We start from the raw sequence: 15,257 nt of genomic DNA, 5'->3' as shown, positions 1-15,257 counted from the left end.
TGAAGTCCCTCCTCAAAGCTGTCATTCTTTTTGAAAGTTCCTCACCCTTTCTGAGTGTGTGTCAGTGGTGTTTTCAGTCTAGACAGAGGGCTTTGTGCCTGGGAAAAGGAGGAGGGTGAGACCGGGAGCCACTGGAGTCCCAGCAGCAGGCGTTAGGCATCTCAACCTTTACTTCCTGCGCGACCTTTCACCCCTCCGACACTGACCCTGACATGAGAAGTCACTCATGATTTCTCATCCTGTACCAGCCCTGAGCATCTGGACGTGTTTTCTGTATCCAGCCGCCATTGGCATTGATGTGCGGGGGATTTTAAGCTCTGACTTTATTATTCCAAGCCCTTGTTTGGGTAATTACTACCTCTGCCCTGTACTTCAGAAAAAAATTTTTATTGAACTAGAGTTGATTTACTATATTTTGTTAGTTTCAGGTATACGCCAAAGTGATTCAGTTCTGTGTGTGTACATACACACACACACACACATACTTTTTTCAAATTTCTTTCCATGATAGGTTATTACAAGATGGTGAATATAGTTCCCTGTGCTATACAGTAGGTCCTTGTTGTTTATCTTTTTTTTTTTTTTTTTTGGTGGTACGCGGGCCTCTCACTGTTGTGGCCTCTCCCGTTGAGGAGCACAGGCTCCAGACGCGAAGACTCAGCGGCCATGGCTCACGGGCCCAGCCGCTCCGCAGCATGTGGGATCCTCCCGGACCGGGGCACGAACCCGTGTCCCCTGCATCGGCAGGCGGACTCTCAACCACTGCGCCACCAGGGAAGCCCTGTTTATCTATTTTATATACAGTTGTATGTATCTGTTAATCCCCAATTCCCAATTTATCCCTCCCCCACTTTCCCCTTTAGTAGCCATGATTGTTCTCTGTATCTGTGAGTCTCTTATTTGTAAGTAAGTTCATTTGTATGATTTTTTAGGATTCAACAAATAAGTGATCTCATGTGATATTTGCCTGCCTATACTTTTCTTGACTCTGCTTTTGAAGCCTGAGCTCCAGTTGGAAGCTGTAGTTACCCCACTTAACACCTGTGTGGCCTTCACACCCTTACCCTCTCCAGGTTGCACGCCCTCAGCTCTAGAAGAGACACGTAATAGGACCTGCGTTCCCCGGGCTTCCCTTGGAGCGGCGGGAGCTCTTCTCGAGGCCCCGCTTGGTGAAAGCACACGGGAAACATTTGCTGTTCCTCCAGCCATTGAGCCCAGCTATTTCAAGCCCATGCTCTCCATCACTTCCCTTCTAAGGGACCTGAGCATCCCAGGTTTAAGTGGCTGAATTTGATTCGCCCCAGTGCCCTGAGCCCCGGAGCTCTTCCCGTCTCCAGGCTCAGCTGCGACCCTGCGTGTGTGGATCCGCGGGTCTCCTAAGCTGTGAGGACCGGCGCTGTCCTCACTGGACAGTCAGCGAGGTGTGGCCCAGAAGCATCACCAATTCCTGGGGACCCCAGTGGGACTCCGGAGCAGAGTCAGGGTAGAGACTCGGGCTCCCGTGTCCACCAAACCCCACGCACCCTGTGGACTTCATTTCTTCCCCATCGTGGTTATGTGTTCTTCCCCTTCCCTCTTTAAGTCACGCCCTTCTCCTCTTTTCCTTTTTCTCTGCTTCTCTCTCCCATTTTTGGATGATGGCCTCTGTCCCATCACCCCACTTTCTCTGCTAACAGACTCCCCCGTTCCTTCATCATTAATTCTTTTTAAATATAAAAGCTCATTCTACCAGCTATGCCACGCCCATATCTTGGGCTGTATTTCTCTGCATCCTTGTTACAAGTCCTGAAAACATGTGCATGGAAGCTCTTAGTGACCAGTGGCCCTCGGCTCTAACCCCACACGGACCCTCTTCAGCTCGGGGGCAGCCTCACGCCCTGACACTCTCACCGCGTCTTCATTCTAGAAGCTGACCCTCTGACAAGAACATGTCTTGTGCATCCTTTGGGACTAGGGTGACTTTTCCCACATTGCCGTTCATAGTGTCTGTGTTATTTCTGGATGAAGGTCTTCTCCAACCTTTCAGAACAGCATTGATGTCTTTTTACATCTTCACTTCAAAGCTTTGGACCCGCCACCCCCTCTTGCTGCTTTCCACGAACTCCCCGTCTGCCTGCCCACAGCCACCTCAGTGATGGGGGGGGTAATTTCTCAGCAGGGTGTGTGACACATGCGGGGAGGGGGGGGTGCTTTATAGAAGGCAGGTGGTGATGTGCCCCCTGCAGACTCTGTCCACCAGCTGAGTAAACGACGTGTAGGCACACCTACTGCTTGGAACTTGGAAAAGATGACAATAGCATTGCCTTCTAACTCGAGCCATGTAAACAGGAAAAATTGTTTCCCCTCTGAGAAGTCTAACATTTTTAACTCAGATGTTTCACTGGCCTCCCAAACGTTTGATGGACTAGAGATACATTGTATTCATTTGTCACAGGTTGTCTTTCATAATAATCTCAAAAGGCAGGAAGTCATTGTGGAAAACTCTGAATCCACTTATTTTCTTTTCACCAGATTGTTCTTGCAATTACTGGTCATGTGTCCATAAACTCACACCTGAGTCTCAGTTTCCCCAGCTGTAAAATGGGGTAATGATATTCTACCTAGTTTTCAGGATGGTTGAAGCAAAGTAGATGCAAGTGCTTTATGACCTATTTAAATGTACACTGTTAGGACCTCCCTGGTGGTGCAGTGGTTAAGAATCCGCCTGCCAGTGCAGGGGACACGGGTTCGAGCCCTGGTCCGGGAAGATTCCACATGCTGCAGAGCAACTAAGCCCGAGCGCCACAACTACTGAGCCCGTGTGCCACAACTACTGAAGTCCATATGCCTAGAGCCCGTGCTGTGCAACAAGAGAAGCCACTGCAATGAGAAGCCTACACACCTTAACGAAGAGTAGCCCCCGCTCGCCACAACTAGAGAAAGCCCACGCATAGCAACGAAGATCCAATGCAGCCAAAAATAAATACATAAATAAATTTATAAAATAAATAAATGTACACTGTTAGTATTGTGATGGTCATCTTAAATTTAGTATTGAATTCTAGTCGTTTTTCTGTTCTGTAAGCTCTTGCAGCAAAATATTTCCAGCACCAGGGGACTTGACTCTTTCCATGGCTAAAACCTACCCCTTCCCTGTCGTGGGAATTCCAGGCCATTTCGTGCCAGTGTCTCTGGGACGTCAACTCAGACTGTGTCCTCGCGACACACCAAGGTGACCGTCCTACACGCTGCCTTGTCATGGCATGTGGGTCCCTCACCCCATCTTCCCACACTAGAGTTATATCAGCTGGAAACTGTTAAAAAAAAAAAAAAAAGTAAAAGTAGTCCCTGTGGAGCCCAGTGGAAGGAACGGGCTCGGTGAGTTTGCCTCAAAGGGCCCCAGCATGGCTCACAGCGGGGCTGGGACAGACTTGAAACTCACCGTCCACATGGGGAAGGACGCGGCTCTCACCGTAGGCCATGCGGAGGCCTTAATTAACAGAAAGGAATTGATGATTACTCAGAAATAGGATGTGAATCCTGGCTTCTCCTTTCACAGAAACTGACGTGAGGATTGTCGGGTTCTGAGCTTTTAAAAAAATTAGCAAAGTACAGCTTAGTAAATGCTCATCTTTATTGATCCTGATTTTAATATTTTCTTAACCCTCTTCCTCACTGCCCCCTCCACTGCCTCTCTGTTTAGAGTTCATTAGCTGCAAAGCATGCAACAATAGGACTGTTTATTTATTTATTTTGAATTTCCCTTAATTCTAAAAAAGATGTGGCCTGAGCAGCTGTCGTGAGGCTTTTGGTGACACCGAGGGGCGCCCCTATGTCAGCAGACAGCTGCTGTCCGTGCGGCACCCCGGCAGATTGCGTTGCGGGTGTGTCCTGTGTGATGTCACACCAGCCGGGGCCACAGCTGGTCGCCGTCCCTGACCCGACGGTGGCATCTGTCGTCTGACGCCGGGCAGGACGGAGTGGGGATGAGCTGGGGGCCCTGCGCCCTTCATCCTGCCACCTTTTCCCTCTTTCAGAGACTCTGACCTGTTTCTGTTGGACACCCGCGCCGTGTGGGCCTCGGAAGAAGGCTGGCTGGAATTTGACATCACGGCCACCAGCAACCTGTGGGTCCTGACCCCGCAGCACAACATGGGGCTGCAGCTGGGTGTGGTCACGCGGGACGGTGAGTTGGCCAAGCTCGGGCCGAGGGCCGTCGGCCTTGGTCTCCTTCGCGGCAGGCGTGGCAGAGCCGTGGTTTCCGGGTGGGCCCTGGGCTCCAGGATGGCTAGGCTTCCTGTCCCCTCAGAGCCACTGTGGACCAGCGAGGCCTCCCCCCGCAAGCCTCCTGGCAAGGACTTGGAGACGGTGAGATGGTCCTGGGTCCGAGAGGACCCGCGGAGGGCAGCGCCCAGGCAGAGGCCGGGGCACGTCGAGAGAGAGAGGAAGGCGGGAGCAGGTCCAAGCGCCGACACCGCGTGGGTCAGTGGGCGCCCTTCCCGCACCTGTGCATCCCCGCTGCGGCCCGCGGGCCCGGCACATGGGGCCTGTGAAGCTGCCTCGCCGGTGGGAGGCACGTGATCGGGAAGAAGGATGCACAGGCCGGGGCGAGAACAGCACAACTGGGGGGCTGGGGGTCCCACCACCCTCCTGCTTTGATTTGCCTTCCAGGGCTCGACATCAGCCCCCGAGCCGCCGGCCTGGTGGGCAGGGACGGCCCCTACGACAAGCAGCCCTTCATGGTGGCCTTCTTCAAGGCCAGCGAGGTCCACGTGCGCAGCACCCGCTCGGCCGCCGGCCGGCGGCGACAGCAGAGCCGCAACCGCTCCGCCCCGGCCCAGGACGTGTCGCGGGCCTCCAGCGCCTCAGGTGGGTTGGGCGACCCCGTCTTTGCAGGACCTGTGGGCTCTGGGGCGTCCGTGAGGACACAGGACCCGCCAAGGCTTTCAGATGCTGCACGGCTTCTGCAGGTGCCTGGGCAGCCCCCGATAATCTAGACGGGTCCCTAGGCCGTCAGAGGGGAACACTTGTTACCCCGAGGTTGTCTCAGGCTGCAGACAGCCTCAGAGTCTGTTTTTCCAGAAAAGCGTCCTTTTGTTTGGTCAGGTCTCTCCACCTCTTTTCATGCCCGTGCCGAGCCTTAGAGCGTCTAGCTTTTCTCCTAGTTGCGTTACGCCGGGGAAACCGTGACTTGCAAACTTGGTACATCCGTGTAAGGCGGGTTGGCGTTCGTCGGTGCTCTTGGCTGGAAGTGGTATAGCCAGTCAGCTCCAACAGCCCTCTCTGATGGATTTCGCTGGTGCATTTGATTGGCAAGTTCAGGGTTCTACCTTTAGACGTGGTTAGATCCGTGGGCTCAGATGATATTGGGAATCTCTGTTTTCCTAGTTTCCTCTGTTGGTGGCATTCTCAGAAAGCCTGTCTGGATGCGGTGGTCAGGAAGGCAACCTCAGCTTCAGAACGAGAGATCTCTTTCGTGGTAGCTTCAGACAGCCAGGTTGGGCCCAGGTGCTCACCCCCTGGAGGGTAGGGGATGGAGTCAGCCCCCTCCTGCCCTGAACAGGCAGGGTCAAAGGGCAGGAGAGAGGAAACAGCTCCCACTGCCCGAGTGTCAATTCAGAGGTCTTTCCGAAATGCTCCCTCCCACGCCTGCCTTTTGGGGAAGAGGCACGGAAGCCCACTCATCAGAACACGGTGGGCGGGAGGGGCGGGTAGCAGGCGTTCCCTCCTGACACCCAGCTCACAGAGTTAGTCAGTATTGAATTCAAACCAAGGTGCAGGGGCTTCCCTGGTGGCGCAGTGGTTGAGAGTTCGCCTGCCGATGCAGGGGACGCGGGTTCGTGCCCCGGTCTGGGAGGATCCCACATGCCTTGGAGTGGCTGGGTCCGTGAGCCATAGCCGCTGGGCTTGTGTGTCTGGAGCCTGTGCTCCACAATGGGAGAGGCCACAACAGTGAGAGGCCGGCGTACCGGAAAAAAAAAAACAAAAAAAAACCAAGGTGCATCTTACTCTAGAGTTGGTGCTTTCGAGTTCTGGGTTTCCTTTTCCTTTAAATAGCCCAGAAATCAAGCACGAAGTTGAAGATTTGCTGTAGGACTTGCAGTTGGAGATCTCGCCTCCCTCATTACTACTCTGTGACTTTGGACAAACCTAATCCACTGCAGCGTCAGTTTACCCAGCTGTTAAGTGGGCATGATTGATCCTCGGTGGCTTTGCTGGAATTAAATGAGAAGCATTGCTCTGGCTCAAAGATGAGTTGCCTCCAAGCACGGGAAGGTCTCAGGGTGTATGTTAGGCTCCTCTGAAGGGATGTAAAATACTTCTGGAAGATGCGTTCATTCTTCCAGGTGACTGTTTAACAGTGTCATCTTCCGTGGCCGGCAAGAGTTCTTGGAACTTTCCGAAGCACCCCGTTTTCCTTTGGGAAACGGTGTCTTCATTTTGGGTTCTGACTCAGCGGTTTCTGTTACCAGTAACCTGGATGTGGAACTTGTACCACCCGGTGTGATGTGACATTTTACTGCTTCTCCTCCCGGTGTTTCTTGGAGGCTTCGCCCAGCATGGGTGTTCCTGTGTTTACCGCTAGAAACAGTCAGGGTTGGGGTTTAAAGAAGAAGAAGAAATGATTGCTTGCCTTTATTCGCTTGGCAGGAAGCCTGGTGAACAGTAATCACCGCAGTGCTGTCCTCGGGGCGCGGCGGTGCAGCCGGCCAGTGGCATCTAATGAACTGTGGTCAGTTTGGTACCGGGACCTCAGGCCTGAAGGCGGCTCTTGAGGTGTCGATTGCTTTTTTTTAATTTTTTTTTTTTTTTGCGGTACGCGGGCCTCTCGCTGTTGCGGCCTCCCCCGTTGCGGAGCACAGGCTCCGGACGCGCAGGCTCAGCGGCCATGGCTCACGGGCCCAGCCGCTCCGCGGCACGTGGGATCTTCCCGGACCGGGGCACGAACCCGTGTCCCCTGCATCGGCAGGCGGACTCCCAACCACTGCGCCACCGGGGAAGCCCTCGATTGCTTTTTAAAATGAAAATCTCACTTGATTTACTCCACATCCCCTCCCCCACCAGTACACACATAAATGTCTTTTTTAATCGAGAAAACATGTCATCTCTGATTTGGGTTTTCGTGGCATCACTGAATTATTCTCTTCCAAATGCCTTTCGGCATTTTGTTTTCAGTTTGATGAGTTTAAATTAAATACGAATAGTAAAGGTGGTCTAATTTGTAAGAAGAGGCAAGTACATCTGCTTTTTCTTGGTCTTCCCACCCCGCCCCCCCCCAGCCCCTGTACTTTCAAACATGCTTTGTTCCTTTCAGCAGCACCGAGGCTAAGAGTTCGTAACAAATGGGCCTGGCCTCACCTGCTTAAAGGCCCAGACCCCCAAGAAAGTGTTACTACGGAGGGTCCTCCTTCCCTCCCACTATCTTCAAAGACTCTCGCAAGCTGGTCCAAGAAATGGCCCAGGTTAGGCTCACTGAAGCGCTTTATCGGTTTGGCCCCTTCCTCCTTCCTTATTCTTGCCATTAATGGGAATGGAGGTGCAGAGGGGATTGCTCTTGGAGAAGGTGTTTCCAGAAAGATGGCCTGCTCTCCAGGGGAATGGACCATCGGTTTGCGCTTTCTTTCCGGGCTACGGTGGGGCCAGACGTTGCTGGGTCTTCGTGAACCAGGTAGATGCTGCCGAGACAAAAAGCTGTGGTCTCGGGTGTGACTCCAGGTGGGACTTGCCCCTTGTAAATCTTTCGGGAGGTTGAAGGAAGAGATGGCTTGGCCTCTACTGCCCCCCGCCTTCCACAGTGTGCTGCTCCCAGGGAATTCATACTTCTCCACCGAAACAAACACCAGCAGCCGCCCACCAGAGACCGTCCTGCCTCTGGGTAGAGAAGTTAGCATCATCCGTCCAGTTGCCTGTCATCAGGGTGAAACATGGCAGGGAAACACGTGGCTGCTTTTGGAACTGAGCTGCCGAGGCCGGAGACGGCGGGACCCGTCCCCAACGAGGGAGAGGCCGGGAGCCCGCCCGCCTCTTCCCCTGCCCACCAAAATCTGCTCTCACACCTGTCCTTGGCCTTCAAGCTGGACTTCCCAAACACATGCACCAAGCAGTGGGTTTGGACCGAAGTCTCCCTGGATGGGTTTGACCTGCCCTGGCTTCTCTGTCGCTGTCTGCTCTGAGTGGATGTTGGATGTTGGCCGTGTCGCACTTCTCCAGTGGGCTTGGATATCGTCTGGACCATATTGTTCATCGTTTGACACGTGTTTTACTAGTCCTGGTCCAAGCCGTGCTGTGCGGCCCACTGGGGATTCTAGCGTCTCTGGCCATTCTTTTCGGCCCCCACGCTACCAGCCAGCCCACTGCCCCGAGCTCTCACTGGGTGGTCTCGTTCTACCCGCTGCCAGTCATCCTCTTTCATAGTATCTTTCTCTCAGCGTCCATGATTTTGTCTCCTGGGGGACTGACACCACCTGACCGACCCATTACAAGGGTTGTGAACAAATGGCCTTGAGGGTGGTTCCATGTGGTGATTCTAGATTCTGTTCTAGCTCATTTTCCAAGATCTTTCCAAGACATCTTTGGGGTGTGGGGTAGTGAATGTGATTTCAGTTCAGCTGGCGAGGCGGAGGTTTTCTGCCGTGTCCACCAGCTGGCTGCCAGCACCGTGACTGATAATTGCCCTTTGTTTTGGCAGATGAATAGTTTTGAAACAGTTTCTGCCACTTTGAACAATTCATGTCAGATTGGATTCACTGACCTTTGGGCCTCGTTCACCCTTGACGTTCATGTTGCCATCACTCAGCCCCGCCAACTGTCTCTGAACCAGCGGCTTCTCAAGACCCTCTCTCTTCTTTGGAATGAGCTCTTCATCGATTCAAATGCTACCTGTGAGCATCTCTTAATTTCTCCTCTGTCTCTTTCTAACCCACCCAAACATGAATCCTTTTCTTAAAATTTTATTTATTTGTTATTTTTGGCTGCGTTGGGTCTCTGTTGCTGCCCACGGGCCTTCTCTAGTTGCGGCGAGCAGGGGCTACTCTTTGTTGCGGTGCGTGGGCTTCTCGTGGCCGTGGCTTCTCTTGTTGCGGAGCACGGGCTCTAGGCAAGTGGGCTCAGTAGTTGTGGCTCGCGGGCTGTAGAGCGCAGGCTCGGTAGTTGTGGCGCACGGGCTTAGTTGCTCCGTGGCATGTGGGATCTTCCCGGACCGGGGCTTGAACCCATATCCCCTGCATCTTAACCTCTGCGCCACCAGGTAAGTCCCCAAACATGTATCCTTAAGGGTCCTGGGAGAAAAGGTGGCTCTGGTACATGTAAATACACTGTTGACCTTCGCGTTGCTGGTTCATATCTTCTATCCCTTGAACTTTCCAGTTGGGACCATTCAGTATGCTTCCAGCGTAGGAAAGGTGACCAGAACTCATCACTTGCAGAGCAGTGATGTGGGTACTTTATTACGACTATGACATGCTTTGCTGTAGATTTCAGGGAATTTCAGTGCACAGCCTAGGGGGTCTCATTCTCCCAGAGCAATGTTTGCTTGGCCTTTTGGTCCCTGGCAGGTGTCCCCTCTAGCTCAGCACTTGCTCCCGTGGGTTGACATGCCAGAGATGAGAGGGCTCATCCACCATGGACACCCAACGCTTGGGAAGAATGGACACGGGTCAGGGCTGTGACTTAGCCGTTTACAGTTCTTCAAAGGCGTTGCGAATTTTAATGTGTCATTTTGATCTTAAATTCAAATTTTAGGGCCTGGAGCTTGGCTCCCAGATGTCTCGGTCAAGAGGGAGAGGCTCGTCCAGGGCTTTCTAAATGAAATCAGAACTTAGTTCTCCACAGCTGTGGAGGACAGTCAGGGCATGAGTGATTGGAAAGTTACAATTGGTCCAAGTTCCGCCCCTTTAGGATCAAAGTTATCAAGGAGTGAAGCCAACTAGAACCTGACCTTCTACTCCATCCCTAGGCTCACCCCTAATGAATGTGCTAATGGCCGGTAATGCTGAATAAGGAGGCGTGAACAGGTGCTGCAGGATGCCCGGATAATTCACCAAAACTCCCGAGAGGGCACTGGGGGCCAGGGGCCCTCTGGGAAGGGACAGAGGTGCGTGAAGCAGGGCGTCTCGGGGCTCAGTCTTTAAGGAGAGCCTCTGTTTTCAAGATACTTAGCTCCATATTCTTTTATAATCAAGACCAAGGCTGAGATCAAAGCCCCGCTCAGATTAAATGGAGCTGTATGAGACCTTGAAATCCTGCAGCCACAAAAGAACAGGACTTCACTGTTGCCTTCCTTTCATGCTAACCGTCCGGTTGTAAACAAAATTGAGCCTCTGAAAAGCAAGCTGTCCCCCCACTCCTGCCCCCCGCCCAACACTTTACGAGATTATTGACACCAGAAATCAAAATCCCAGTGTGGTCCCGGGGTCCCACAGTGTCAGTGGCACAGGAGCTGGGCTTCCTCCAGCAGGTTCTTAAGGCCCCGTTGATTCTGTGGGGTACGTGGGAGCCGGAGATTCCTTCGGGATAAGCTGGGCGGATCAGGCCGGAGACGGGGGAGGAGCGGCCAGCCCAGTGCAGACAGGGGTGCCATTTTAACAGCTGCCCTTTGCCCTTGCCCTTGTCATTCTAGGAGGGAAGGGAAATGAGAGCAGCGAATTGTTCCCTCTAAAAAACAAGCTTCCTCTGGGAAGACTCTGCAGCCTGGGCTCAGAAGAGCCGGGCTGTGCGGACAGCGTGCTCTGTGCTCCTGCTGTCCTGGTGTTTTCCTGGCCGAGCCTGGGGCCTGCAGCTGGTGTGGCCTGGGGCAGGGGAGGCGGTCAGCCCCGGGCGGCTGTCTGCAGAAGCCTTCATGCTCCTCCCCTGCCCCCTGGTTTCTTAGGCCGCCCTGACTCTGTCTCTTTCCTGCTTCTTCCCCTCTCCAGTCTCCCCTTTGTTCCTCTCTCCTCCTCTCTTGGGGCTGGAAAGGACAGCAGGCCGGCTGCCTGGACCCCTGGGGCTTGGGCCGAGCTGGGGCCGCAGGGATTCAGGTGCAGCCGCCTCCCTGGTGGCTGCCCGGCCCCGCCTGTGGCGTGATGGGGCCCCTGCCCTTCTCATCCCGGCCCCGCTCGCCTGAGAATCTCTTCTGCCCAAGGGAAGCGAGGGCCAGACTGCGGAGATGGCGGGGGGTCGGCCAGGCCCTTCCCCACGCCCCCTCGGTTCCGTCCATCCGGCAGAAGCAGCAACTGTCCCTGCCTGCGTCCCGACGCCCACTGGGGGTCCTACAGCCCAGTTCCGTCCCGATCCTGACGGCCTGGGGGGAGCACAGATGCCACCAGGTCAACGGCTTGGCCCCCTGCGGATGCCACCTGCGGTTCTGTCCCACTCGGTGAGATTCAGGGGTTCCCGCAACGCCCCCTCCCGGGTCTGATTCACTGGAGCAACTCACAGGACGCAGGAAAGTGCCCCACTTGGGACTCCAGCTGGATTAGAAAGGACACAGAGGAGGGGCAGCCCTCTCCCCAGAGGACCCGGCGGGCCGCTCTCCCCGCGCACGGACATGCTCACCCAACAACCCCAGGCTCCCCCGAGCCCCGTGTCCAGAGTTGTCACGTGGGCCTCACGACTTGAACTCCATCTCCAGTCCTCCCCCCTTCCCTGGAGGTCAGGCTGGCCCGCGTCCCAACCTCTGATCACGTGGTGGTCTTTCTGGTGAGCAGCCCCATCCTGAGCTCTCCGGGGCCCCACTAGGAGCTGGATTATCACACAGGAAATTCCATGGTTTGGGTAGCTCTTCACGTGTCCTTAACTTCATTCCACCAGAACGGCTCTCTCTTCCTCTCTCTCTCCCTCTTTAACTGTCCCTTCTCTGAACTCCCGGTGGGGTTTCTCTCCAGCCCCTGCGCATGGCGTTCAGATTCTGTTTTGTACTGGCGTGAGCTCCGCACGTCTCACGGCACCCCGTCCGTTCCCCGAGTCGCTGGAGGCCAGAAGCCTTGCCTAACGGATCCTCGTGTTTCCCGTGGCACCTCGCAGGGGGCGCGTCACACAGAAGCCGCTCCGTCTGGCCTAGATGAGTCAGGGCACCCTTGTCCTCCTGCCAGCGGTCGGTTAATGAAGCCAGGCTAGCAGGTCCTGACACACAGAGCAGGTGCGCGCACTTCAGCCCCACTCCGTCCCCACTCCCGGCCTCCCGGGCAGGCCTGGCTCCAGGGTGCCCCCTTCAGGAGGCTCTCCTGGCCCAGCAGCTGTCCTCCCGGCCCCTGCGCAGCTTCAGGACAGTCCCGGTTTTAGAAAGCGAGCGGAACCTGCCTGGTGTGTCTTGCCTGTGAATACGATGTCCTCCAAGTCAGGGCCCCGGGGTGTTTGGGGCATCTTGGTCCAACAGGGGATCATGACAAACATGTTGCTTGAAAGGAGTCCATTCAGGCCAGTGATGACGTGTTGTGTGCCAGTGTGCCCGGCAGTGACCCCAGAGTGGACGAGACGGAGTAAGTCAAACACCCGAGCAGCTGGGAGGAGGCTGCAGAACTGTGTGCGCCCCAGCTGTGTCTAGCGGGGGCCTTGTGCACGGCTGGCCCGTGGTTAACTGTCCGGGGAAGTTTGTAAGCGAAGAATGAAGCAGTTAACTGTTGCATCTTCCGATCTCCAACAGATTACAACAGCAGTGAACTGAAAACAGCCTGCAGGAAGCACGAGCTCTACGTGAGCTTCCAGGACCTGGGCTGGCAGGTGAGTGCTCTGGACAGCAAGGGGGACGAGGGCCCTCTCTCCGCAGTCTCTTCTCATCTTAGAGGCAGCAGCCATCCTCAAAGACCTTGAACTTGAGGGCTGAGAAGGTTCCTCCCGTGAAGGTACTTAGGAGCCCTTCCAGATGCCCAGCTCTTGGAGTGGGGTGGCAAAAGGCCCGCCCACTCGTGCATGAAGCCCCCCGGCTCCTTTCCACGTGCACAGGCACCCTGTCCCTCCAGATCAGTGGCCCATTTCCCAGTGCTCTTCTCTCATGCTCTCAGGGTCCACAGGGCCTGTATTGCTTTGGGCATTTAAACAGGAGTTCACTGTGCTTTGAGAAGGGGCTGGAAGAGCATCTAACAGTTAACTTCTCCAAGGGCCACGTGCCAGTTCGCCCAGACTAGAAGCGCACCGATGCTCTGCCTCCCTCCCGAAGGCCACTGCTAGTTAATAAGACGCAAATTCTAGGCGTCCAGTGATGGAAGATCGTTCCCATGTGCGGTGGCATTGCGGTGACGGAGTACCCGGGCTCCTGGAGAGGCTCCTTTGGTCCAAGTTCATGGAGCCAGCCCCCTGCAGGCCTCCAGGCCTAGGCGGGCCAGGAGCAGGTCAGGGCCTTGCGGGCCTGTGGAAGGAGCGAGGGCTCCAGGGTCTGACTGACCGGGTTCACAGCCTCGCTTTGCCCCTCGAGTGTGACCTCGACCTGCTGTGTCTGTCTCCTTAGCTGCCCCACGTGAGCGACAGCTTCTCGCAGGGTTCCTGAGGGCACAGGTGATACGAGGTGTGTGTGTACATCACTCTCTCTGTTGCAGGACTGGATCATTGCACCCAAGGGTTACGCTGCCAACTACTGTGATGGAGAATGCTCCTTCCCTCTCAACGCGCACATGAACGCCACCAACCACGCCATCGTGCAGACCCTGGTGAGCACTGGCCGCTCCACGTGACTGGGGAGTAGGCCCGGGCCAGGTATGGTTCCTAACGACACCTCCCCTCCTTCTGTGTTTGAAACAGGTTCACCTTATGAATCCCGAGTACGTCCCGAAACCGTGCTGTGCGCCAACGAAACTGAATGCCATCTCAGTGCTGTACTTTGATGACAACTCCAACGTCATCCTGAAGAAATACAGGAACATGGTCGTCAGAGCTTGTGGGTGCCACTGACTCGGGACGAGCTGCTGGGGACACACGCACTGCCTTGGACTCCTGCATCACATCTGCCTTAAAAGGCACCCGGAAGCACCTAGAAAGCAGGGATAAGACGCCGACACCATCTCGTGCTGGCTGCTGCCTTTCCGCCCTAACAGACATCTTAAAGGACCTCGTCCGTAACCTGCTCACGTAGTAAATGTCGTGAGTAGTTGTCGGTCTCTAGGAAGCTGAGTTTGAGTGTCTGTAGCATGAAGTCCGGTGACTGAAGAAGCCTAACTTTGAAGGTTCCCCTCTGCCCCCCCAAACCCACCCAAACTATCTTGCTTTAGATCAAGCTCTTTGTGGTTTTAGTAAGTAAATAGGGAAGATCATCTTAAAGTAGATTTTGCAGGTCACGGGAACGGGGGAAGGACGTCTCTGTTGAGCTCTCATCCCAGGGAGGTCGGTTTCTCACGTGGGATCAACAGCCCGGGAGGGAGCCGGGCAGCCTGCAAGTGCCTTTTGTCTCAGTCGTGCTGTTACACGTTTGTGCGGGCGTTCTGTCCATATGAAAATATCCTTATTTCAGTTCAACCATATCATTTCCACCCCCTGCCCCGCGCCCCCCCCCCCCCCCCCCCCCAGCATTTGCTGTTTTTCTTTGCTAGGACCAAAAACAGAGACTAAAGTGATCCCACTTTGAGGCGAGGCTCCGGGGATGAGAAGTCTTTTTAAAGCCATCATTTTAACCGAGCTACACGCCCACACCTCTTCCCCTGAGGGACGGCTCTTTGAAAAAGCACGTTTACGTCAGGAATGTCAGCCCTCATCTGTGTCGGTAAAACGGTTCCTTGCCTCTCACTGGACAGCGTCCCGCATCTTGGGGTTAGACCAGCACAGGCGACGAGCTGAGGAGGGGCACCTAGCCTTAGGAAGAGATTAGGAACCGAAATCACGGTTTTCTCCTGTAGAAAGTAAGACTCAGCTTAAGCCTGAGAATATTTTTTAAATGTCTCTTTCACGATCATGTACTCGGAAACCAATTTCATACTAAACTGATTAAATAACACATTTATGATCTATAACTGCACTTACAGCTTTTTTGTAAATATAAACTATAATTTATTGTCTATTTTATATCTGTTTCGCTGTAACATTTAAGGAAAGACCAGACTTTTTTAAAGAGTTTATTTAGAAAGTATCATAGTGTAAACAAATTGTACCACTTTGATTTTTTAAAGCAAGACTCATGAGGCAAAGATGAATCCACTCATGAGGACTGCTTCTCTAGAAAGTTGGGGTCTTTTTTAAAGAACATCTGTGAACCATACATGATTGATTAATAAAGATTTTCTTTAAGGCAGAGGCTGGCCGGGATCCTGTTGTTGTCGGCGGACGGGGTCTTGTTTCTAAGGTCCTGACCACCAGGTACTTTGTGCCAAGTGGCCACA

General features: G+C 54.2%; 1 protein-coding gene across 1 annotated transcript in view; it reads left to right on the top strand.

Moving 5' to 3' along the window:
- BMP6 (bone morphogenetic protein 6) overlaps nt 1–13,839 on the top strand; it is a 145,347-nt gene extending 131,508 nt beyond the window's left edge. Inside the window, exons 3-7 of the mRNA XM_065886358.1 lie at nt 4,017–4,165; nt 4,651–4,848; nt 12,599–12,675; nt 13,488–13,598; nt 13,690–13,839. Of these exons, the coding sequence (XP_065742430.1) occupies nt 4,017–4,165; nt 4,651–4,848; nt 12,599–12,675; nt 13,488–13,598; nt 13,690–13,839 (685 nt within the window). The remainder of the gene's footprint in view (nt 1–4,016; nt 4,166–4,650; nt 4,849–12,598; nt 12,676–13,487; nt 13,599–13,689) is intronic.
- Nucleotides 13,840–15,257: the final 1,418 nt, after the last annotated feature.

This window comes from Phocoena phocoena, chromosome 10 (genome assembly GCF_963924675.1).
Source record: "Phocoena phocoena chromosome 10, mPhoPho1.1, whole genome shotgun sequence".
Taxonomy (NCBI): Eukaryota; Metazoa; Chordata; class Mammalia; order Artiodactyla; family Phocoenidae; genus Phocoena; species Phocoena phocoena.
The sequence above is the reverse complement of the archived record's forward strand: the minus strand, read 5'-3'. Positions and strand labels throughout refer to the sequence as shown.